Genomic DNA, 23,024 nt, shown 5'->3' on the forward strand with positions numbered 1-23,024 from the left:
CGGCAAAAGAAAATACACAGATTGCGCTTACACACGATCGGATCGTTGCCCAATTTATAATATTCAATCAATATTTCATGTTACGAAAGTGTTTGCACTCGAACCGTTCGAAAAATGCATCTGTTTCGAGGAAGAAAATTGTCGAAAGCCACAAAATCGCAAAAGCACTTTTTACGGCTTTTACGTAAAAGTAACTGAATTATTTTTATGGTTTTCGTCACTTTTTCTGTTTGTTGTAATTTTCAATGAAAATTTTATTTGTTACCGAACTACCCACATCTACGGTAAATACGGGACAGAAATGCACGTCGTAATTCTTATTATTAATATTTACGTCGCTCTTCAATTTTCGATCTTGAAGAGAAAAAAAAATTCTTTCCATTTCATGAAAAGCGCCTACGAAGGTGAAGAAGAATTGCAAGATCAACTGGAATTACCCGTATTATGCTATCTAGTAGGCGTATTCGTCTTACTTTTATTAGTTTCTAATATGCCAACGATGCTTATGTTTCCAACCATCAGAAAATATAATGGAAGTACATTCGAAGCAACGATTTGTTCCATATACTTTTCGTTTCTTTATCTACAATTCGTAGGACAGATATGTTCGGTCCTTCTTCTACTTTCTATAATATCAACGATCGCAGCGAAGAGACTTATAAAGTTATCTGAAGAATTAGAACAAATAACGACAACTTCCTCATCACTGAAGCATGTATTACAAGAAATCTGCGAGAAGCACACAGAGATTTGGGAGATGTTTGAAATGAACAACAAGCAATGGGTATATCTATTCGCTTTGATATACGCCCACTTTACATACGAAACGTGTTTTCTGTGTTTCGCTTCGCTGTTTTTCGATGTCAGCTTTCAGATTCGAGTAGTATTTTCCGCAATTTCGATGGTATTCTTAACAGGAAGTCTTTCGGTTTCTTTGGGTCTTTCTTACTTGACATCTCTGGTAAGTACGATGTTTTACTATTATCTTAATTTTTATTAATTTTGTAGTAATATAATATATATTTTATATATTAGTTTCTGCTAAAACAGTTTTTTGTAATAGACCAATTACATAAAAAAGTCAAATTATATTAATTATTAATTACTTGATTAATGACAAATCTATTCGTTTTTCAGATCTACGATAATTTCGTTTCGATTCAAAGATTCTCTTCGAATTTTTTGTCAGTTGAATTTAAGTATAAGGTATAGTACAAGTAACAGTTAAATGTACTTATTCCATTATATTTCTCAATTGTATAATTATTCTTTCACTATTTTCAGATAACATGTTTCATGAAAAGATACGGAAAAGCCAAAATGGGAGTTTCTGTTGGAGACTTTTTTTACATTCGTAAAAATTTTCTGATTCGGGTAAGTCAATATATGTAAATTTTGTCACTACACAGTAAACGTGTTGTTTACTTTCACAGATGGTGAGTGCGTTGTATTCCATTTTCTCTTCGGTGGTGCAAGTAACTGGAGTAATGAACAAACACAAATCATGTAATACAGTTACTACATCCAATAATGTTACATTCGACAACAGTAAATTTAATTTTGAATAACCACGTCCTTCTGAATAACTGATAGTTGGTACAAATAGTGGTTAAGTTGCCAACAATTGAAAGATTGTCTACTTCAAGTGTAGAAAATTCTGAAAGAATATTTTTAAAGCGAATTCATCACATTCATCGAACCTTTGTCGAGGGACATTGTGAGAGTCTAACAAAACAAAGTTACATTTTTAAAATGTTATACCCGATCATGTGTAGATCTCTCGTCAAAACGTGATATATCACTTGCTCACTAGCATTTGCCACAAAATTCATATTATTTTATGTGAAGGTTAATATTTGCTGCACATTACTCCTGTGAATTGTTAGATACAGCACTACTGTGTTTCTAATAATTCTCTGTTACGCATCTCCATATTCTGTCTGCATTTAAATTAGGCTTGATTTTTAATGTAAGCTTAAAATAGAACTGCACTGAACTAGTTTTAATTAATAATGATATGCAATTCATAATTTTAAAGACAGGTAATTGTATAGCACACTATTTTTATATGTAATTTAATCATGATAAAAAATTATACATTACAAACCGAGAGGGTTGGCCACATTAGGGAAAGTTAATGGAAATTTCAATCGCAGACTTTTTCTATGTAAGAAAATATTTCTTGAATCGGGTAAGTAATGTATAAATACTTGTTTTCTTGAAGTACCTTTAACACTAATTTCTCTCTGATAGATTGTGAGTGCATTATATTCCGTATTCTTTTCAGTGGTAAAAATAACAGGAGTTGGTGTGATGATGAAGCAGAGATTATGTAATTCTACTTCTAATTTAATAAATTTCACATTTAATGAAGAGAAATGAAATGAATAACCCAATAGCTTTACTTCTTGAAACGTATAATTACGAAATTGTAAGGAAAAATTTACTGAAATATTAGTAACTTGTAAAATGTAGATTGTTTGAGATAAGTCACGAAGCAATTAGTCTTAAAAAAATAAAATTGGGCAACCTGGTGCTCGGATTTACAAATCCAGAATTAATTTAACTTTCATAGTTTCTTTCAAATCTATTTATTAGGCATTAGGTATTTTAAGTACTCAGCAAACAGTGCGTAATGCAATTTGTGAGGTTTTTTCCGCTTTTAATACCTGAAATAACAGGTTTTAGTAATGTCACCGGAAAACCTCTATATATATATCACTACTAGCTGTTACCCGCGACTTCGTCAGCGGAGGTTTTGCAAGCAAACCCCATTTACATCCAATATTTCAATAACCATAGTAATTGTTATATAACACCTACCGCTGAAGAGAATTGCCGAAAATCAAACGAACTATTTTCAATTTGATCAATTTTCTGAAACGTTTACAATCGTTCTATAATCGAACCAATACGCAATAACAAANTCTCTTTGGTTGTTTTCCATATACGTGAGCCTTGATCACTACAGGAGAGACAAAACAGGAATTCATCATTGAAGAGAACGTTGTTCCAGTCGTCTTCTCCTCATACGAGCCTTCTCTTCACCATTTGACACGCGCTTTTCGTTGCTTTTTCGTTAGAGACGGCTTCGTCTTGAGAACACGGCAGTTGAAGTGCAACTCGTGCAACCTTCGGCATGTGGTTCGGCTACTAAATTCACACTAGTTGTTCTACATTGCGCATGCAAGTGTTTAACGTATTTAAAGCAGTTTTACACTACAATCCTTCTCAAGTTTCTCTCATCCCTCGCAATCGTGCGAGGTGCACGATTGCGAGCAATCTAGCTCGTGTACGTCCACTTTTCTGGCGTGTGTTATTTAAAACTTGAACAGGGCTTTGTTGTTTCAGTAGTCTAGAGACTGTTCGCGGCGAGCAGTTTAAAGACAAAATTCGCAATTTTTTTTTATGTTCTTTCGTCTTTGTGCAAGGCTATGATAGTATTATTAGTTCTGTCACTGATGTCGCGCTTATGCCCCATGTCGTATTGTTATACTGCGCTGTTTAGCAATATGCAAATTTGCATCACGATTTAGTTACAGTCGACCCCCATAACACTGTTGATTTTTCTGTTTTATATGAATTCCATGTTGTACGAGTCACTTAGATTTTACAAATACGTGAGCCGTACACAGCCCGGCACATGTATTTGTAAAATCTAAGAGACTCGTACAACATGGAATTAATATAAAACAGAAAAATCAACAGTGTTATAGAGGGGTCGACTGTACTATACGATTCTAAAAGTACTGCCCATAGTTTGATACTTGTATTACTAAAACCAATGAGATTTTTGCATTTCAAATGTTACTCTGAAACGAAAAGTATTAAGCTCCGTTTTAGTACTTCCTCGACATCGTTTAATACCTACGATAAATCGCAACAAAACATTTTGAATAGTCTGCACGATGGACATTGCACTCATATAATCTACAACGTACAAACCTTTTTCATGCACTTGAAAATCTGAAGCGATTAACTAAAAGACTAACGATCTGTTCTTTGCAATGAAAGTTGTGTCATTCACTGCGAGTGTCAACATCCATGAATTTCAAGCGCTGTCACATATTTACACAAAATTGCATGATACTTAACTCCTTAATCCCCGAGAAAATTTTGATATTAATGTAATTAAACATAAAAAATACTTAAAACTGAAAAAACGAAAGAAATGCGTTAATTTTGAAGAAAAAGCTTGAAATTTTATTTTCCTTTCTCTCGCGTTTCTGTGAAATTTGACACCTATGAGTCATTGTTTACACAGCTGGATGACCTTGAGAACAGCTGGAGTCAAATTTCCCGGGACATTCTCATAGAAGTCTCGGGAGGCGATGGGTTTATAGTAGGGTGAGTAGTAGTTAGCCATATATTTTTAAATATTTATCAAAAATTCAAATTTTTATCGCGATTTCCGACCCCCCGACTTAATTAAACTTATCTTATATATATCTATATCTATATCTAAATATATAAAATTGCTTGTCCTGACTGACTGACTGAATGACTCACTTATTCACTCACTGATTCATTATCGCCCAGAGCAGACCGCTTAACCTAAAGAGGTGAAATTTGGTAGACAGTTAGTGTACGTCATGGAAACGCTCACTAAGAAGGGATTTTTCGAAATTCCCCCGCGAAGTGAGAGGGAGAGCATTAAGGCTTAACCGGAATAACTGCTTCTACTGTACTATTTTAGATGCGATATTTTGTTTTTATCTGCGTTATAGTAGGGTATACCATGGCAATGCACACTAAAAAAATTTTTTTCGGAATTCCCCCCACGGGGGGAGAGGGAGAGGATTTTGTCTTCATCGAGTACTTAGGTGTATTAAATTAATAACATTTCAGACATTGTTATAAATATTTTTATATATTTACTCTGCACTCCGTAAGTGCGTACCTGTCAGCGAAGTGTTATTTTCAATTTCTCAATTGCTGATCGGTCACAATTCAGTGATAACCAGACTTGCAGGTGAGTTTAATTACAAATAATTTTTATTCTAGAATTTGCAGACAATCCATTTTAATGTTGTAAATTAATTAAAATTGTGTAGAATCATATTTAAAAGATGCTTCCAGAAGATCTCTAAGAGAAGAGGTAATTTTTGTCCTTCTTGCTCATATTTCATTATATTTTTTTCTAACATATTTTCTTTGTCAGATGTTAACAGTGTTCTTAGAAGGATTAGAAAGAGAACACGATGCAATACGTCAGTCTTCCTGTGCAGCACTCTCCGTTTTGGAGGTAAGACTCCTTTAAAATTTTTTACTTTAATGATTTATTAATTAATAACAAATATGTCTCGTAGGCTACCGAATACATGGAGCAGCTGGTGTACCTAACCTATGCAGACGAGAATTTTAGAGTTCGACAGCAGGCGAGAGATGCCCTGTTATCATTTGGTAAGCATTTTGAAATGTTGACCTCTCATAGTGCAATAACTTATGATTACGTGCACTGCAGAAGCGTTTGGTGATCACACAAAGTGGTTATTTGTGAGCGGTAGACTTGGAAACTTGGGAGCGCCCAACTGGTTTGTTTCTTGCCACCAATTTATTTATTCAGAGTTTAAAACATCCTCCTGCAGTCTGTTCACAATAAACATTCAGGCAGGACATGCATCGGGTGGTGTGGTGAGCCTGACCAATTTGTGTCATTACAAGTCTATTGCTTACAAGGAAACTTTCTGGCTGATCACCCAGTATTTATTCAGTGTCTTGCCAATATCTGGCATGTAAGTTTGCGTGCCGAAAAATGAGTACTAACCAATTAAACACTTACAGGAGAAGAAGGACGAAAGGCCTACGAAGAATCGCAGCTGTTCACGCACGGCTTTCAGGGCCTCAATGTGAAAAAGGGCGCTTCGAAAAGCTCCAACGATCTAACATCTCCGTAATTCTTTTATATATTTCGAGGAGACGTTAAAAAATCAGTTTGTACAGAATTTGTTGAAGGACGACAGCAAAGCCCAAGTGTATTATTTAAAATACTTTTGTCCGACGGACGACGGATCTATTATTGACGACGAGAGCGGGATGTATCGCCTCCTTCTGTTAACATATATTTTTCGTTACCGAGTCGGCAACAGAAGCTTGTATTCACGTTAGTGATTTATTCTAAAGAAGATATTTTGCCTAACTTTATATGAATTAACGAATTATGAATCACTTAAAAGAAAAAAATATATATACACAAGATTGCCAATTATATTTTGTGTCTATCAGGCAGCATAATTTTTTGTATAGTGTACATATAATTATTATGTAATAATTGTTAATGTGTTGTTGTAACCACTGCATGTGAGAAGCGTTTACGAGATATATTTTGATTTTTTTCCCCCCTATAATAATAATCGCCGTTCCTTAAACTATGTGCAATATTACATGTTAAATTACTAGATGTTTGCAGAGGCCTCATCTCGAAAGAAATCGCAAAACCAAAGGTACCCTACGTCTTTATCATATCAATATTTGCCAACGTTGCAGATGCTAAATATTTTTCTCTTGCCAAGAGCTAGTATTTATTTGTTTAGCAGCGATAACGTTGTTTGTAACATAGTAAAACATTTAAAGACACCGAAATGAAATTAACATTGTTTCAGTTTATGAAAGGATATTTAAAAAAAAATAATATACATCTTTTTATATTCCTGTAAAATTTCACTTAATTTGCACATTTATAAAGAGTTTTTATCATGTGCAATATTTGCTTCATTAAATTTATGTATTCCTACGTGTTCAGACGTGTTTGGTGCCATTTCGTTATTTCATATTCATTCGCTCTCGAACCACTTCCGCAATCGTCGGAACTTCGGCCATTCCGCCGAATCCCACGTCTCCGCAGGCCAGCTTCTTGGAGATACACGGAATCTCCTCGTAGCCGAAACTCTTCAGCTTTTCCACGTGTTCTCGTGTAACGGGGTGGTCCCACATGTGCGTGTTCATTGCCGGACAGAAAAACAGAGGTTTCTTGGAATCCCAGGCCCTTACGATGCAGGTCAGAAGGTTGTCGCAGATGCCGCCGGCTAGTTTGGCCAAAGAGTTCGCATCCAGTGGCGCCACAACCATGATGTCTGCCCACTTCCTTAGTTCGATGTGAAGGACTGGATCCGGAATTTTCTTCCAGGTCTTCCATTCGTCTTCGTCTCTGAAAACCGGAGCGATCTCTTTCAGTTCCTCCAACGAAAAGAAGTGTAAAGCATTTTCTGTTGCGACCACTTTAACTTTGACGTAGACATCTTCCGACTTTGGTTCCTGCAATAGTTGAACTAATTGTTTGACTTTAATTGCTGCAACGCTTCCGGTGACTCCTAATAGAATGTGTATGCTTCGTTCCATACCTAGAAAGAAGAAATAATAACATATACATCAACCCAATTCAATTACTAATGGCAAACAAACTGCTGGATTATTTATTGGGCTGCAACATTATTAATTTGGCAGTTTGATATAAAGCAATTTGGCTGTACATGGCTGGTTAGGGCACCATCTAATGTTAAACTTAATTTTTAATATGCCTCATCACAGCCCAATAATTAATCTAGCAGTTTGTTTGACATCAATAATATATTACATAAATTCATTAAACACCACATTGAAAATGCTCAACTTGCCACTTACTGCCACGATGCTTGATGGCTCGTCAACGCAATCAGTTTTCTGTCGTAAAGTGACATTGTAATAGCAAGTATGCGTATGCTATTACTGCTTGCCATGATGGAATCTGTCAACGTCAGTCGACATTAAAAATATATCATGCATGCATGGATTTCACTTCCATAAAAACATTTTAATCTTAAAACTAGTTCCACCGGTGTGAAGAATTATTGTTGCCAGACCTTATGCATGCACAACATGGGCCACGGTGTTGCCAACTAATGATTTTAATGAAGAATTTGTTTGAAAAAGAGCAGGTATCATCTCATTCAATAACAGGTACAACTGTTTGGTTGGTTTGTTTGTGTTCAACTGAGCTCAAACTCCATATAAGAGAAAGATGACAGAAGTTTTCCTCTATGGAGAGATTTATAAAGTCATTTCGGATGGACAAGGCATCATCCTACCACTCTGTGGGACCCGTGATCGAATCCAGGTCGTTACCAAGAATATTTTGAAAGACCGACTGTCTCTTACAAATGGTCACAGGACACTCTGTTACGGACTCGAAGGAAAGGCCCTCTCGGTACTTGGGGCAAAAGGTAAAGAAATCTGGTTTTGCCCTTGACAGGATCATTTGACGAACAATAGTCTGTTATTTTATTGTTTTATCTAACTGTATACAGTTTCTTTTCTGTACTAAATTAAAGTGGCCAGATTCCAAAATTAAGAAACAAGACATTAGCTTGGGCACTTTGACTCGACGTCAAAACGGTTCACACAATCAATTAGTTTCATATGCTCGTTAACACAGTAATGACCTATGGCAGTAGTGACAAGGCCGTAAGAAGGTCTGGCGGAAGCCGGACCACATTGCTTCCGCCATCAAACACAGTCGTAATTTCAAATTACAAGCTGGTGTGACCAAAATTTCCAAATCTTCCTGGGTATGTGTTGCTTTACGGGAAGTATTATCCATAAGGTATTGTTTTCCCCATCCGTAATCATGGCAGCCATTCCGTATTTGGGCCTAATAACTTTTCCCTTTGGTCTCTAATTTTTACACTCCAAAATCACAATCGTCCTCCCATTAGATTAGATTGTGCAAAAGTCGTGACGTAATGACACACAGCACCACGGGTGTCAGATATTACAATTAAGCTGTCGCGTGACGTTTTACGAGCAGTGTAAGGAAATATTTTTTAATAATAATCACTTAAGCCCGATACCTGTCAACAAAATTTACGCTCTGGCCAGAAATTGGCCGCGACGCGTGAAATAAGTGTTTCCGATCCGTGACGCATTTACACACACCGCGCACTACGTCATTTCTAGTTCCGATATCTGACGTTGGGGCGCCGAATGCAAGCTGTAGCGACTGCCGATTGGCAGATTAGTAACGTTAAGTACAGGACGCACTCTGGTGGTGAAAATTGCCAAAAGAAAAATTTAAATTAATATTTTTGTTAGCACTATTTCCGCTTTAACTTAGCCGCTGTAGCGCTAGTGCAGCGAGCGTCCAAGACAGATGTCAAGATGGCTGCCAGATGAAATTACACGCGTATTACTGTACCCGAAATGAAAATTGTGACGTATAAAAAAGCTATTCTAAACTGATTATCGGAAAAATAGACTAAATTTTCCAGATTTATTAGTAATGGCGAATGAACGCGTTCTGTTGTCGTTTACAATATAAATAAATGCATTTTCGAGCAATATCGAACTTTCTCGATCGGCTGCCTCCGATATTTTATAGCGACAATTCTGACCCGTTTCACTAAATATTATTTTCGTAATTGGCATCAAGAAACCAAGGTCTGGACACGAGTGATGCATTGCGGCAGTCGCCATATTGATTCCTTTGTAGCCATACGTAGAAAAAAATCTACCACGAATAGCCGAAACGTGATATTATGACGTCATTTAACTGTTTTGGTTTCAAGTTCTCTCAACAACCGCATCACCCATTCTTTCTTGTTTGTAGCCGCGCGCACGCTCATTTAAGGAAGGAAAAATGCTAAATGTAAATTGTCTCGCTGGCTTTTGTACCCTGAAATTTCCTCCTGTGACGTAAGACCTTTAGTAGTTTGGACCCCTGGTGGGAGTAATCGGAACGTAACGGGCATTCGAATGCCGTACGACAAAATAAAACGGATTAACAATAGCAAAACAGCGAGTTATAATAATAATAATAATCAGCTTTAAAAAGAACGAAATAACGCAAGAAATATTAATAATTTTCAGTGAGATCGCTGGCGTAATTGGACACGATTTTACTAGAAAATGCCACGCAGAGTTAAATTTCACGCCGTTTTGGCTAATAAGTAGCCAAATAAGCCGAATCCGTTAAAATTACGTCAAAACCGAAATAAAAAATAAAAATTTTGTATCGTTTGAAGCGATACGTAAGTAAAAAATATTCGTTTTATCCTATAAATTCCAACTTAATGACAAAATGAAATAATAGTAATTAAAATATAGCGAAATTTACTTATTTACCTCCAGACGAAACGAATCACGCCACATATGTCTTCCGGTTCCAACACCAGGTGGCAACTGATGTTTATACATATACTTTTATAGTTTCCGAACTATAATTTAATACAAACGAAAGTAAATAATTATCTATATTTAATGCGTTAAAAAGTCACACGATAATTTTTTTAAATAAGTTGTAGGAAAATAAAATTCATTAAAGGTGTAAAAAAAAATTCTTAACTTACGCCGTTAGGTGGCGCATGGAAAGTTTGTCGAGAGAATCGTCGGCTGTTTTGAATTTGGTTAACTACAAAAGAAAATGCCGAAGTAAGTATCAATTTTACGATTTAAATTGATTAAAACCATTAATTTATGCACATAAATGAGATTTAAGTTGAAAATTATACGCTGAAACATGATATAATCGTAGAATATTGATTCAAATTCATAAAGGAGTTGGGTAGAAGTGACTTTTAGGTGTTATCAAATTCACTTAACAAAAACACATTTTATATTTAAATTTTGTTAATAAATTACACAACTTTACAAAAACTGAAGTAAATTTGCTTATTACTTTACAAAATACACAAAATTTGCACGATAAAGCCTTAAAATACATGTCAAATGGAACAGCCAGAAATAGCCAAACCCAGTTTGACTATTTCTGGCTATTCTATTTGATTACACGCACTTGGTTTGATTTTACATACAATGGGACTGTTGCCGAATGTGTGTGTAAACTAGGAACATTCTGACGCCAACTCGGTTGTGCTTAGTATTCCGATTTCAAGCACGTTTACGGATGGCGGTGATGCAGTCTAGCAGGCAAGACTGATGGTAAGAGGGTGGAGAAGGAAACGGTAGCTTTGTTAGGAGGTGTCGCACAATGTGATTAACTAAATATAACTAGGAAATGGCAAGACATAGTTTGCATTTATATATATTTCAATTGTGAGGAGAGAGACTTAAGTTTACAATGTTTTTGCATCCCGACTAATATTTCCCATGTTGGAAAGCACGGGAAAACTGTCCCCAACAACTGAAAATAGTTTGCCGTGCCAAAGTTTGATGGTATTGCCTGTGTTGCATAGCATCTGGACAGAAATACAGGTGAAGCATGCAAACAAATCCAAATGAGTGATTCTGAAGCTTGATTCTAATGGTATGAATGGGCGATGACTGACTAAACTTGGGTTGTTTCTTATCGTCGTACTCGAAGGTACCAATTTCCAGAGGCAACTAAAGTTGGGAGTAAGGTTGAGAAAGCATTAGCTGACGTTTTCTGGGTAGAAAATTGATATATCCGGGCTTTTAACAATATTGTATTATTGAATTTTTTCCTTCGTTATCTTTAATTCTCGCAGATTGGTTTGTTTGTCTGGACATATTAAGGCCGCCATATTGGGCAATGTGGTTTACACGGGCTGTCAGAAAAGTTATCATGGATTAAATAAGTTTTATGTATGATATTGCAGTGTCTCCTCTTGCAAACATTGGAATTGGTTTTCGTATTGTCACTGCATTATGCCAAATGTTCTGTATTATTCTGGAGAGTGCTGGGAGTGATCTGTTTCACGTGTTGTGTAATTACTCACTTTTGGGTCCTCCAATATTCTTGTACATTTGTTTCGTCACTGCACCCCAGAGAAAGTGGAAACATGGATGTAAACTTATGGGTCTCAAATGCAATACCATATACAGGTATACGCCGCTTTACGTCGGTAATTGGTTCCAGGAGAGGTGACTTAAGTTGAAAAACGACATAAGTTGAATTTACTTGTTACTAGGCTAAACCATAAATAACCATTCCCAGTTCTGTTTTTTATTTATAAATGCATTTTTAATAATGTATGGTTAATAAGAATCCGGTTTAATGTTACAAACAAATAAATTTTAGTTTTTAATATAGTACAGAAAAAAAGTAATCTAAATTTACGAATATATGTACGTACGTACATACTTTTAAATGTACTATACACGTTAACAATTTGATGATGTTTACAGTGCACTATTTGTAAATGTAGTTTGCTCTAAGACATTATAAAATAAAATTATTCTGTAGGATTAAATAACAAATACAGTTATTAAAATTATTTTGCAATAGTATAAAAACTAATTTATGTTAAATTTACAAATACCGAGTGGTGCTGACAACGACGCCAAACACTAGATATTGGAACTACCGTGGAAAAGGCCAATATTGAGCTCTTAAGGACCGCTAAGTAAGACAACATTCAGTCACAGATGTTTTCACCTTTCGTTCTCTAGGATTTGATGATGATTATATTAACATATTAACATTTACTGTGAAGTATGTATTTTAATATGATTTTATGTGCTTTTAACACTTTTCTAGTGATATTATGACTTCAATATTTGTGGCAGACAGACATAAAGTTGAATAAATTGACTTATATATATTTCCATATATATATATATATATATATATTTTTTTTTTGAGAGACGATGTATATTCAAGAACAATTTAACTCGAGGTATACCTGTATAATGTTAATGTCATTACAGATTTTTTGCTACATGGTAACTTTTTGAACACATTGTATGTCTGTCTGTTTGATTTTTGGAAGAATCAACAGAATGATCTAACTTTAAGATTTTAAATTGAAGAAACCGATTGTGTTTACATCAGAAAGGTAAACTGAAAGAAAAACTGTCTTTTGGTGCTAAAGCACAATATTTAAAATAACATTTTAACATTACACAAATGTGCAACCAATTTCAACAAGACTTGGATCCATTGTTTTGGGCATATATCTTCAAAATTAGAATGGTTTTCCTGGACAGTTAAGCACCCAAGTTTGAATAGAACTACATTCAAATTAACATAGAGAATTTGAATTTAAATTCAAACAAGTAGTGGCTGTGGTGAACATTTTTAACAGGTACACTGTTTTTTGAGGTGCACACTGAGATTTAATGCAGTATGTTGTAAAGGACCTTCCAATATTCTGGAATTGTTTAGGTTTGAGCTATTACCCAGTCTTATGGTGTTAATAATTGACAATTTCAATAGGAAAAATAACTTAAGACACTTGGCGGATTTTCTCATCTTTATTTAGTTGATACGTGTGGAAAAAATAATAGTATAAATAAAAATTCTAGCATCTCAATAAACGAAAACTGGTTAAAAATTTTATATTAATTGTATTCACTAGATTCAAACTATTATTATTGTGATCAATGTGCTAATTAATAATAACGATTGAACTGTTACATAAATCAACAATAACAAAAAACTGTAATGTTGTAACGGGAATCAAATAANGGCGCCATGATACCACCTCCTGCTAGTCTGCAAGTGGGTAATCCCAGGCAGCCCGCACCCAGGATGCCCATGGTCGGACCTCCTCCCGGAATGGGATCCATGCCCGGTCCCATGCCGGGAGCGATGCAGATGATGGGTCCGCCCGGGCCCATGCCACCAAACATGCACTTAGAAACTTCGAAAAAAGTGATTTGGCCTGTACCGTCCGCGGGCCGCATAAACATTGATAGGGGGCCGTATGTGGCCCGCGGGCCGCAGGTTGTGCACCCCTGAATTAATAGTGCATTCACTAGCATGACGGCAACAAGGAAATTAATTGTACCCTCTGCTTTCTTTCAGCAAGCTTTGTGCAAAAATAATTTACTTTGCACATTTTGCTAGGAATATATTTTTCTGGTGATAAATATAATCATATTTATATTGGTTAAGTGCACTTAATTATTTATTCCCTTTTGGCAGGTCTCTCAGAAAAGCATTAGCTTTTCTCCTTGTGGGTTCCGGTTCAAATTCAGTAGGCGTGCCTGCAATTTACTGCATGCAGTTTGGATCTAGTGTTGTCTAGTCATTGTGAGTTTGACTTGCCTTAATGGGCAAAAATAGTCTGGCTTGTAGGTTGTTGGATATCGTGCATGAAATAATGGCATGGAGTATTAAGTGTCCACTCGTGTACGTCGATGATGGTAAACCTGTGACCAATTTGATAGTTTTACTGTATCCAAATTGAATGTTTAGAAAGTATTGGGTTTTTATAAATTATTTGACAGATTTCGAAACTTTGCACACACAGTGTGAAAGCAGGGGTCCTAAAGTTGTCTCAAAAGTCTTAAATTGTGAATCTTAGATACAAAAATTTTAATTAAAATACAGTGGGTGATCGGTTAACGAACATAATCCGTTACAAGACTTTGTTCACTATCTGAATTGTTCATTAACCGATTATCGATTTACCATAGGTTTCTATGGGAATTTGATTAATTCGTTCTGGAGATCCTCTAAAAATAAAAAAATTATACTTTCTTACTATGTTTATTCATATGTAATAATAAAAATACATATATACATGGTCTTGCATTTTTATTAGTCATGTTTTTTCCGTTTCTGGGGGTTATAAATCTGTCCAATGTCGATTGGTTTTCTGTCTTCTTCATGATTTTTCAGAAATAATTAATAGCATTGTAATTGTAGAGATCCCTAGGTCTATTAACCTCAACCTAGTTTGGATGCCGTTGTCTGCCTGGTTAAGACTGTTATTTTGACATCCTCCCACTTTCTCAAAAGATCTTTAATAGCAAATATCGGCATAAATCCTCAAAACATAAAAGAATTGTTTTTGTCAGAAATATAAAAAGCTGGAATTACAAGGGAGAGTTTCAAAGTTTGGGGGAATACTATCCGATCAGTATATACTGGGTAGAACATCGATGTCGACGTCTCCCACGCTCCGAAAAGTTTCGAATTGTTGCCCGAAGATGAGGGTAGACCAGTCAGTATTCATTATTTTACCTCACTGCTTCTTGTGTTTGTTCAGTGAAGTGTTCGTTATCCGAACGTGTTCATTGTCCAATCATAAAAATCTTTCATGAAAGTGTTCGTTAACCGATCACCCACTGTATTTGACCCACAGTTGGAGTTAATAAATTTCAAATTCAATTTTGATCCGTCTTTAGTAAAAGGTTTTCCATAGCTGGGATAGGTTGCTCTGTCAGATGCCACTTGTATAACAATGATTACTATTAAATATCCAATGTACACATTTATGTTGGGTGGTTCTCATCAAAAATAAACATGACGAACACTACTGGCTGCATGAATTGTTCATTCACTGCAATGTATAGGATAACAATGGTTCTGCAGCAAACAATACAATACATCATTTAAATACAGATGATAATATCACAGTCTATGTTGGCACTATGGATACAAGAGTCTGGTCTTTGTAATTAAAGCTGAAAATATTAGTCTCCCTGCTTATTGCATGGCACAGCTCTCTCTCACAATTTTAATTCACATAACGCATCCTTGGCAATGCCTTCCAATGTCAATGATGATAACTGATTTTATTTGCTTTGCCACCGATGAGCCACGGAAGAAATAAAATTATCACACTAGCATTATTGGTAATTTGCAGTTTATAAAAATATTTTGGCCAATTTTATCTTTAGAAGATTGTGTCGAGAGTCATGGCAGTGACAAGACACTTGGCGGATTTTTTCATCTTTATTTAGTTGAACTAAATTTCAACTAAATAAAGATGAAAAAATCCGCCAAGTGTCTTAATTTATAGCACTATATTGTGTCAGAAGCATAAACAAATAGCAAAGCACGGTTTCATATCATCAAAAAAAGGAAAAATAACATCAGATTTCTATTTTGTTAGACAAGGGGTGCATTGACCCTTAGAGTAATCTGCTGAGATTGAGTCAGGATAGATAGGTTATAGGACTTGAATAGTTTTGTTAATACCAGTGAAGGTTTGCCTAGGTATGAGATGGAATCACCGACAATATCATTTTTTTTATCATCATCATGCATAGTCAAAATAGAAACAAAGCTTGTAAACCTAGTGGTGAAGAAATTTAAATTGAGCATGGACGTAGCCAGCAAAGACAGTAGCAACCCGTCCAGATTTTGTCAGGGAGAAGTAACATAAAGATAATGCATTAAAGAAGAAATAACCATATTTTTGATGGCTGTTATAATTATAGGGTTTCTATCAATTATGGAATATCTCAAAATGAAGATGATGATCTCCTCTAAGTATGGCTAAATTGAAAATGCCAGCATTTGCTGGTGATTTCTTTCTTATAGAGTAGTTAATCAGAGACGATATATCAGATGAGCACGGAACAAACATTGATACTTTTGTATATGTGTCATCCCAATATATCTGAGATACAATAGCAGGTAATGGATGATGAGTGGAGCTGAGAAAATTATAGCTTCTATTTCCCTCATAAGTAGTTCTGTAAGTATCGGTGACTGGACTACTTATGGTACTCCAGTTTTTGGAGGTAACATCAACCATTTAATGGAAGTAATGATTTTTGATTGATAATATGGCTCTGCGAGACTATAACAATCAGCTGTATACCTTCAATTAATCAGGGATGCACAACCTTTTCTGAAGAAGGGCCAAATTAGGATTAAGTTTACTGACTGGGGGCCGGACCTCCAAGTGATTAATGCGATGTTTGATGCAATTTGCGAGATTCTTTGTTGTATCGTCATGTGGTTAAGACTGATTGTTTGAAAACACTGTCTTCTCAGGACACATCTCACTTGCAATGATAAGACACTTTCTTATCATATAGCCATCTGTGAAAGGTTTCCCATTCTTGGCTATTAAAGCAGATATTTCTAGGCTGGCTTCAACAGCCGCATCCAATTCTCCAGATTGTTTCTTGAACACATTTTGTTGGCTGATTAGTGATCGTCATAACGATTCGATTTTCCGTTTGCGTTCCGTACCTTGCAGAAGGAAATCCTTGTGTTGGCTTTCATGATGTCGCTTCAGGTTGAATTCTTTTGGCACTGCTATTGTTCCATTGCACAAAAGGCAAATAATGCTGTTGTTCTGTTGCACAAAACAGTACTTGTTAGTCCACACTTCCACTTCTTGAAACTGATGATTCTCGCGATTGACCTTGCGTTTAATGCCCGGCGCCATACTGTTCACTCTGCAAAACAATGTCTCATTGTGCCGAAAATTCTGAGGCCCGCAACAAATCATGTTTGAGATAAGGCAAGCTAGACTACCACGTGCTTTGTTCTGTATCCACTCTGACCAAAGACTAAAGAGGCAGGGACAGAAGACTATTACGCACACGTGGCCAGGCAGGTCTTAATTCGTTCGACCCCTGTCCGGGCGTCTCCACCATTTCTCAGAATTTGTGAGTCAGATCGTCAACATGCCAGGTGCAGGACACTAATCCATCATAAATGTGGTTACCATTCTTACCTAAATTATATTTATGGCCCGTCAGTTTTACCCCCGTGTTCAGAAATGAATCAAAAGTGATTAACACAGTGCAGTGGAAAATCTGAATATTTTAAATATAATTATTAAAATTGCGATATCTCGTTTCAAATTGGCGCTAGAATCAATTTTTTTTTTTTTTCTGTCCTAAATATATCACAGTTTACGACTGTTAAATTTCAAATAAAATAAAAATTAAAAATAATAATTTAATTTTAAATTTACGAAAAAAAGAATGTAAAAATAAAAGTAAATAAAAAGTTCCAATTAATTTACTACTTAAATAACCTAAATATATCTGTTTTCTTTCAAACAAAAAAAACCGCAGCTTTCTAGCTACACGGAATCATTTTACAACCCTCTTTGTTGACAAGTTTATGGCTTGACGCGGTTTGTAATAATTATTAAATCCAAAATATTTTAATGCAAATGGCTTCCTTTTAGTCGTAATGACTCTATTCCAACTACAGTATTAATTTTCTTGGTCCAACTTAATAATAATAAATTTGATGTGAAAAATTTTTTTTCTATTCTTTGTCTATGGAGAGATATTGTTGTAAATTATTGGTTTTATAGCTTTTTGTACATTCCTTTTTGAACTCTGGTTAGTTTTTTCTAGTTTGAATGACATTAGGTTGACGAATAAGCGTCTTTTCAGAAAAGATTGATTCAAATTCGACTATACCAATCAGAATCTAGAATGTAAACAAATGCTAAAAAATCGTTATTTTCATGGTTTTTCAGCGCTATTTTCACTTATTTTTGTTATTTGACACTATTTAGACGAATAGGCAAGTTTTCCGAAGCATAAAATTGAAGATTTTCCGCCAAAATAGAAACTTCCCGATAACATCGGAAATGACGTTCTAACATCATTTTAAAATATTCGATATCTAAACCAGAAAGTGTTAGATAGAAATAGACTTATTTATAGAACAATCCCCCATTTCTCACCTCAGGGAAAGTCATAAAACAGTTGGGTGCTAATGACATTGTGAAAGGGAAAAAGTTCTACACTTAGAAACTTCGAAAAAAGTGATTTGGCCTGTACCGTCCGCGGGCCGCATAAACATTGATAGGGGGCCGTATGTGGCCCGCGGGCCGCAGGTTGTGCACCCCTGAATTAATAGTGCATTCACTAGCATGACGGCAACAAGGAAATTAATTGTACCCTCTGCTTTCTTTCAGCAAGCTTTGTGCAAAAATAATTTACTTTGCACATTTTGCTAGGAATATATTTTTCTGGTGATAAATATAATCATATTTATATTGGTTAAGTGCACTTAATTATTTATTCCCTTTTGGCAGGTCTCTCAGAAAAGCATTAGCTTTTCTCCTTGTGGGTTCCGGTTCAAATTCAGTAGGCGTGCCTGCAATTTACTGCATGCAGTTTGGATCTAGTGTTGTCTAGTCATTGTGAGTTTGACTTGCCTTAATGGGCAAAAATAGTCTGGCTTGTAGGTTGTTGGATATCGTGCATGAAATAATGGCATGGAGTATTAAGTGTCCACTCGTGTACGTCGATGATGGTAAACCTGTGACCAATTTGATAGTTTTACTGTATCCAAATTGAATGTTTAGAAAGTATTGGGTTTTTATAAATTATTTGACAGATTTCGAAACTTTGCACACACAGTGTGAAAGCAGGGGTCCTAAAGTTGTCTCAAAAGTCTTAAATTGTGAATCTTAGATACAAAAATTTTAATTAAAATACAGTGGGTGATCGGTTAACGAACATAATCCGTTACAAGACTTTGTTCACTATCTGAATTGTTCATTAACCGATTATCGATTTACCATAGGTTTCTATGGGAATTTGATTAATTCGTTCTGGAGATCCTCTAAAAATAAAAAAATTATACTTTCTTACTATGTTTATTCATATGTAATAATAAAAATACATATATACATGGTCTTGCATTTTTATTAGTCATGTTTTTTCCGTTTCTGGGGGTTATAAATCTGTCCAATGTCGATTGGTTTTCTGTCTTCTTCATGATTTTTCAGAAATAATTAATAGCATTGTAATTGTAGAGATCCCTAGGTCTATTAACCTCAACCTAGTTTGGATGCCGTTGTCTGCCTGGTTAAGACTGTTATTTTGACATCCTCCCACTTTCTCAAAAGATCTTTAATAGCAAATATCGGCATAAATCCTCATTTTCAGAACAAAACATAAAAGAATTGTTTTTGTCAGAAATATAAAAAGCTGGAATTACAAGGGAGAGTTTCAAAGTTTGGGGGAATACTATCCGATCAGTATATACTGGGTAGAACATCGATGTCGACGTCTCCCACGCTCCGAAAAGTTTCGAATTGTTGCCCGAAGATGAGGGTAGACCAGTCAGTATTCATTATTTTACCTCACTGCTTCTTGTGTTTGTTCAGTGAAGTGTTCGTTATCCGAACGTGTTCATTGTCCAATCATAAAAATCTTTCATGAAAGTGTTCGTTAACCGATCACCCACTGTATTTGACCCACAGTTGGAGTTAATAAATTTCAAATTCAATTTTGATCCGTCTTTAGTAAAAGGTTTTCCATAGCTGGGATAGGTTGCTCTGTCAGATGCCACTTGTATAACAATGATTACTATTAAATATCCAATGTACACATTTATGTTGGGTGGTTCTCATCAAAAATAAACATGACGAACACTACTGGCTGCATGAATTGTTCATTCACTGCAATGTATAGGATAACAATGGTTCTGCAGCAAACAATACAATACATCATTTAAATACAGATGATAATATCACAGTCTATGTTGGCACTATGGATACAAGAGTCTGGTCTTTGTAATTAAAGCTGAAAATATTAGTCTCCCTGCTTATTGCATGGCACAGCTCTCTCTCACAATTTTAATTCACATAACGCATCCTTGGCAATGCCTTCCAATGTCAATGATGATAACTGATTTTATTTGCTTTGCCACCGATGAGCCACGGAAGAAATAAAATTATCACACTAGCATTATTGGTAATTTGCAGTTTATAAAAATATTTTGGCCAATTTTATCTTTAGAAGATTGTGTCGAGAGTCATGGCAGTGACTCCCTGCCAAGTAAAAAGTCACTGACCTAACTGTAAATATACAAGAATCAGATTTCTGATTTTCAGAGGTCGATTTCTTGCCCCACAAATGTCTGAAGTAATTCCGAATATCTCATTCGAAAGGTAATTGTTTTCTTAGGTAGCTTGCAAAGTTTCAAGATTTTCTATAAAGCGATTGCTGAAATATAAGCAGTCGAAAAGTGCAAGAGTCATCAAAACAGCTGTATTTTGTTCTTTTTCTTCTGGCACTGCAGAACTTTGTAGAGAAAAAACAACTGGGTCTAGAAAGGTCAGATTTTAAATTTAAGCCTTTCTCATTATCAGTGAGATGCTGGCAAAACTTCTAGGTCAATAGTTTGTGGGGGATTTCCCCATACAGCTATTTCTGTTTTATGACTTAATTTTATGCTTATAATGATAAAATAGCATGGAAATGAATGAATTTTATTCAAAATATTACTAAGAATATCTCAACTGTTTGTTTGGATTAAGATGTCTTTTCCACTTGTATGATGAAAGATAACTCTATATCAATCATCAAACTGTTTTATTTCAGATACTACTGTGACTACTGTGACACTTATCTGACACACGATTCGGTAAGTCATTTCTTAAGAATCTACAAGCATTCTAAAAAATTTACTGTCATTTTATTTATTTTAAAGCCTTCTGTCAGGAAAACCCATTGTAATGGACGGAAACACAAAGAAAATGTGAAATTTTACTATCAAAAGTGGATGGAAGAACAGGCCCAAAACTTGATTGATGCGACAAGTAAGATTTTTGTACTTTGCTTTATTTCTTTTTGTGGAAAATTTATTTATAATACACTTTAAAAACATTTTAGCTGCTGCCTTTAAGGCCGGAAAGATACAATCCGGCCAGTTTGGACAGCCGCCGAAACCTCCAGGTGTCCCACCCGGTGGCGCCATGATACCACCTCCTGCTAGTCTGCAAGTGGGTAATCCCAGGCAGCCCGCACCCAGGATGCCCATGGTCGGACCTCCTCCCGGAATGGGACCCATGCCCGGTCCCATGCCGGGACCGATGCAGATGATGGGTCCGCCCGGGCCCATGCCACCAAACATGATGATGCCAGGTACTCTTTTACACCCATTGAATTGTCACTATTCTACGGATGAGATTAAAACTTGTTAATTGATTTCTTAGGTATGCGTCCTCCCATGGGGCCCATGATGCCGATGGGTCCCATGCCTGGACCGGTCAGACCCCCGATGATCGCATCCAACACCTCTCAACCCCAACCGCCACCGCAGCAGCCGGCACCCCAACCTCCGACTAGTAAAAAGTAATAGACCTCGGATGAATCAACGTGTTTGTACAGTACATAAAACTGCTCATCATCGGCATCTTAAACTTTCCATTTATAACATTTGTCTTTTACATGACGATTTGAAAATAAATTTAAAGACTAATCTAGATCTTTTTCATTTCTACTTCTCTCTCCATAATTTCCATTAATACACACAGACCAGCATAGACAAAGGGTTGCATTGCTGGGCCTCAATCGTGGCTATCAATTCACTTGTCTTTGACTTATTTATCCAGCTCATGGCTTTACATTTCATTATGCAAACACCATCATCCAGAAATAAGTAATGAAGATTTGAATTAAGTGACATGGTTATTGTGCATTTTTTGCTCGCTTATTGTTAAAAACAAAGAGTGAAATTAGTTATTTCAAAAGATTTGAAGGATGTCGCTGGCATTTTAGGTTTGCAGTGTCCCGTACAACTTATATGCTTGCCAGTGATAAATTTTCACAGCCCTCACCACTTGACTGCCGTGCCCCATTGTGGGTCTGGCTGAACTCATAATGTGCAAATTGCTTTTGCTTCTTTATGGATTAGTTAGCATTTTCTTATTGTTTTTAATCAGGTTGATTTTTCTCATGGCAAATATTATCCAGGTTTAATCATACATAATTTTATTGTGGCATGTTTTAAATTTTACATGTGCATTTCGGGCTAATGTATTGTCTTAGCCCCTCTTCAATGCTGTTTAAAAAACATTACAATAAATCATGACACATTAATGTACAGTAGACCCCCCTAAAGTGGAGATTCCTATAATGTGGCGAAAAAATTGCTACAGTATTGTATAAAGACGCTAAAAGGGACTCGTAAAACGTCGTCGCCGACTTGTGTCGCGACAGGATTGGTCGAATCTGGATCAATAGTGGACGAGCAGTCGAACTACGTTCCACTGTCTAGCGCCACACTATGGAGAGTTTAGGCGAATAAGTTGAGTTTACTATCGTCTGTACAGTATGTAAATTAGGTACTGTAAGTCTAATACAGCACTAATTTTATACATTTGTTGTGAAAGAAACATTTCTTATTCAACAGTCATTAAAATTATTTCTATTAATGATGTCTCCAAAGTTCAGCGAATTTTTCGCAGAAAAATAACTTATCAAAAATCGTGCCCGCCATTTGGTGTGCTGCTCCGCAACGAAAACAAGCTTGAGCAACGGCGATGTCGAATGGTGCACACTCGGTAAGTAATCCTACAATTTTTTGTTTATAGCGTAGTTTATACGGATTATTTCCAAAAAATTATACATGTTTTGGAAATGTTAAGTCGAATTAGTCTGGAATAGATTAATTTTATGGA

At 35.8% G+C, this 23,024-nt stretch overlaps 4 protein-coding genes across 4 annotated transcripts; 3 read left to right on the forward strand and 1 right to left on the reverse strand.

The window, feature by feature from the left end:
- Nucleotides 1-385: 385 nt before the first annotated feature.
- LOC111634575 lies at nt 386-1,568 on the forward strand. Its single transcript, XM_023379377.1, has 4 exons — nt 386-961; nt 1,138-1,206; nt 1,285-1,374; nt 1,434-1,568. Exons 1-4 carry the CDS (start codon nt 386-388, stop codon nt 1,566-1,568), a joined length of 870 nt encoding a protein of 289 aa, XP_023235145.1.
- Nucleotides 1,569-4,883: 3,315 nt separating this feature from the next.
- Nucleotides 4,884-6,619, forward strand: LOC111634565 (rho family-interacting cell polarization regulator 2-like). The gene is made up of 5 exons (XM_023379367.1): nt 4,884-4,972; nt 5,055-5,098; nt 5,162-5,245; nt 5,310-5,403; nt 5,785-6,619. Exons 3-5 carry the CDS (start codon nt 5,162-5,164, stop codon nt 5,895-5,897), a joined length of 291 nt encoding a protein of 96 aa, XP_023235135.1. The 5' UTR covers nt 4,884-4,972; nt 5,055-5,098; the 3' UTR covers nt 5,898-6,619.
- Nucleotides 6,620-6,728: 109 nt separating this feature from the next.
- Nucleotides 6,729-10,183, reverse strand: LOC111634563 (phosphopantothenoylcysteine decarboxylase-like). The gene is made up of 2 exons (XM_023379365.1): nt 10,096-10,183; nt 6,729-7,340 (listed from the first exon to the last, which is right to left on the reverse strand). Exon 2 carries the CDS (start codon nt 7,336-7,338, stop codon nt 6,763-6,765), a length of 576 nt encoding a protein of 191 aa, XP_023235133.1. The 5' UTR covers nt 7,339-7,340; nt 10,096-10,183; the 3' UTR covers nt 6,729-6,762.
- Nucleotides 10,184-10,261: 78 nt separating this feature from the next.
- LOC111634564 (U1 small nuclear ribonucleoprotein C-like) lies at nt 10,262-21,823 on the forward strand. Its single transcript, XM_023379366.1, has 5 exons — nt 10,262-10,401; nt 20,944-20,986; nt 21,053-21,161; nt 21,235-21,486; nt 21,558-21,823. Exons 1-5 carry the CDS (start codon nt 10,394-10,396, stop codon nt 21,698-21,700), a joined length of 555 nt encoding a protein of 184 aa, XP_023235134.1. The 5' UTR covers nt 10,262-10,393; the 3' UTR covers nt 21,701-21,823.
- Nucleotides 21,824-23,024: the final 1,201 nt, after the last annotated feature.

Source organism: Centruroides sculpturatus, unplaced genomic scaffold (genome assembly GCF_000671375.1).
Source record: "Centruroides sculpturatus isolate CEXI.00-Female unplaced genomic scaffold, Cexi_2.0 scaffold706, whole genome shotgun sequence".
Taxonomy (NCBI): domain Eukaryota; kingdom Metazoa; phylum Arthropoda; class Arachnida; order Scorpiones; family Buthidae; genus Centruroides; species Centruroides sculpturatus.

Bases quoted from the DNA above. Each gene is read 5' to 3' on its own strand.
- LOC111634564 (XM_023379366.1), top strand. The intron at 20,987-21,052 runs GTAAGTCATTTC...TTTATTTTAAAG, and splicing joins CTTATCTGACACACGATTCG to CCTTCTGTCAGGAAAACCCA. The intron at 21,162-21,234 runs GTAAGATTTTTG...AAAACATTTTAG, and splicing joins AAACTTGATTGATGCGACAA to CTGCTGCCTTTAAGGCCGGA.
- LOC111634575 (XM_023379377.1), top strand. From the start codon at position 386: ATGAAAAGCGCCTACGAAGGTGAAGAAGAATTGCAAGATCAACTGGAA. The intron at 962-1,137 runs GTAAGTACGATG...TTCGTTTTTCAG, and splicing joins TTTCTTACTTGACATCTCTG to ATCTACGATAATTTCGTTTC. The intron at 1,207-1,284 runs GTATAGTACAAG...CACTATTTTCAG, and splicing joins CAGTTGAATTTAAGTATAAG to ATAACATGTTTCATGAAAAG.
- LOC111634565 (XM_023379367.1), top strand. From the start codon at position 5,162: ATGTTAACAGTGTTCTTAGAAGGATTAGAAAGAGAACACGATGCAATA. The intron at 5,246-5,309 runs GTAAGACTCCTT...TATGTCTCGTAG, and splicing joins CAGCACTCTCCGTTTTGGAG to GCTACCGAATACATGGAGCA. The intron at 5,404-5,784 runs GTAAGCATTTTG...AAACACTTACAG, and splicing joins AGATGCCCTGTTATCATTTG to GAGAAGAAGGACGAAAGGCC.
- LOC111634563 (XM_023379365.1), bottom strand. From the start codon at position 7,338: ATGGAACGAAGCATACACATTCTATTAGGAGTCACCGGAAGCGTTGCA.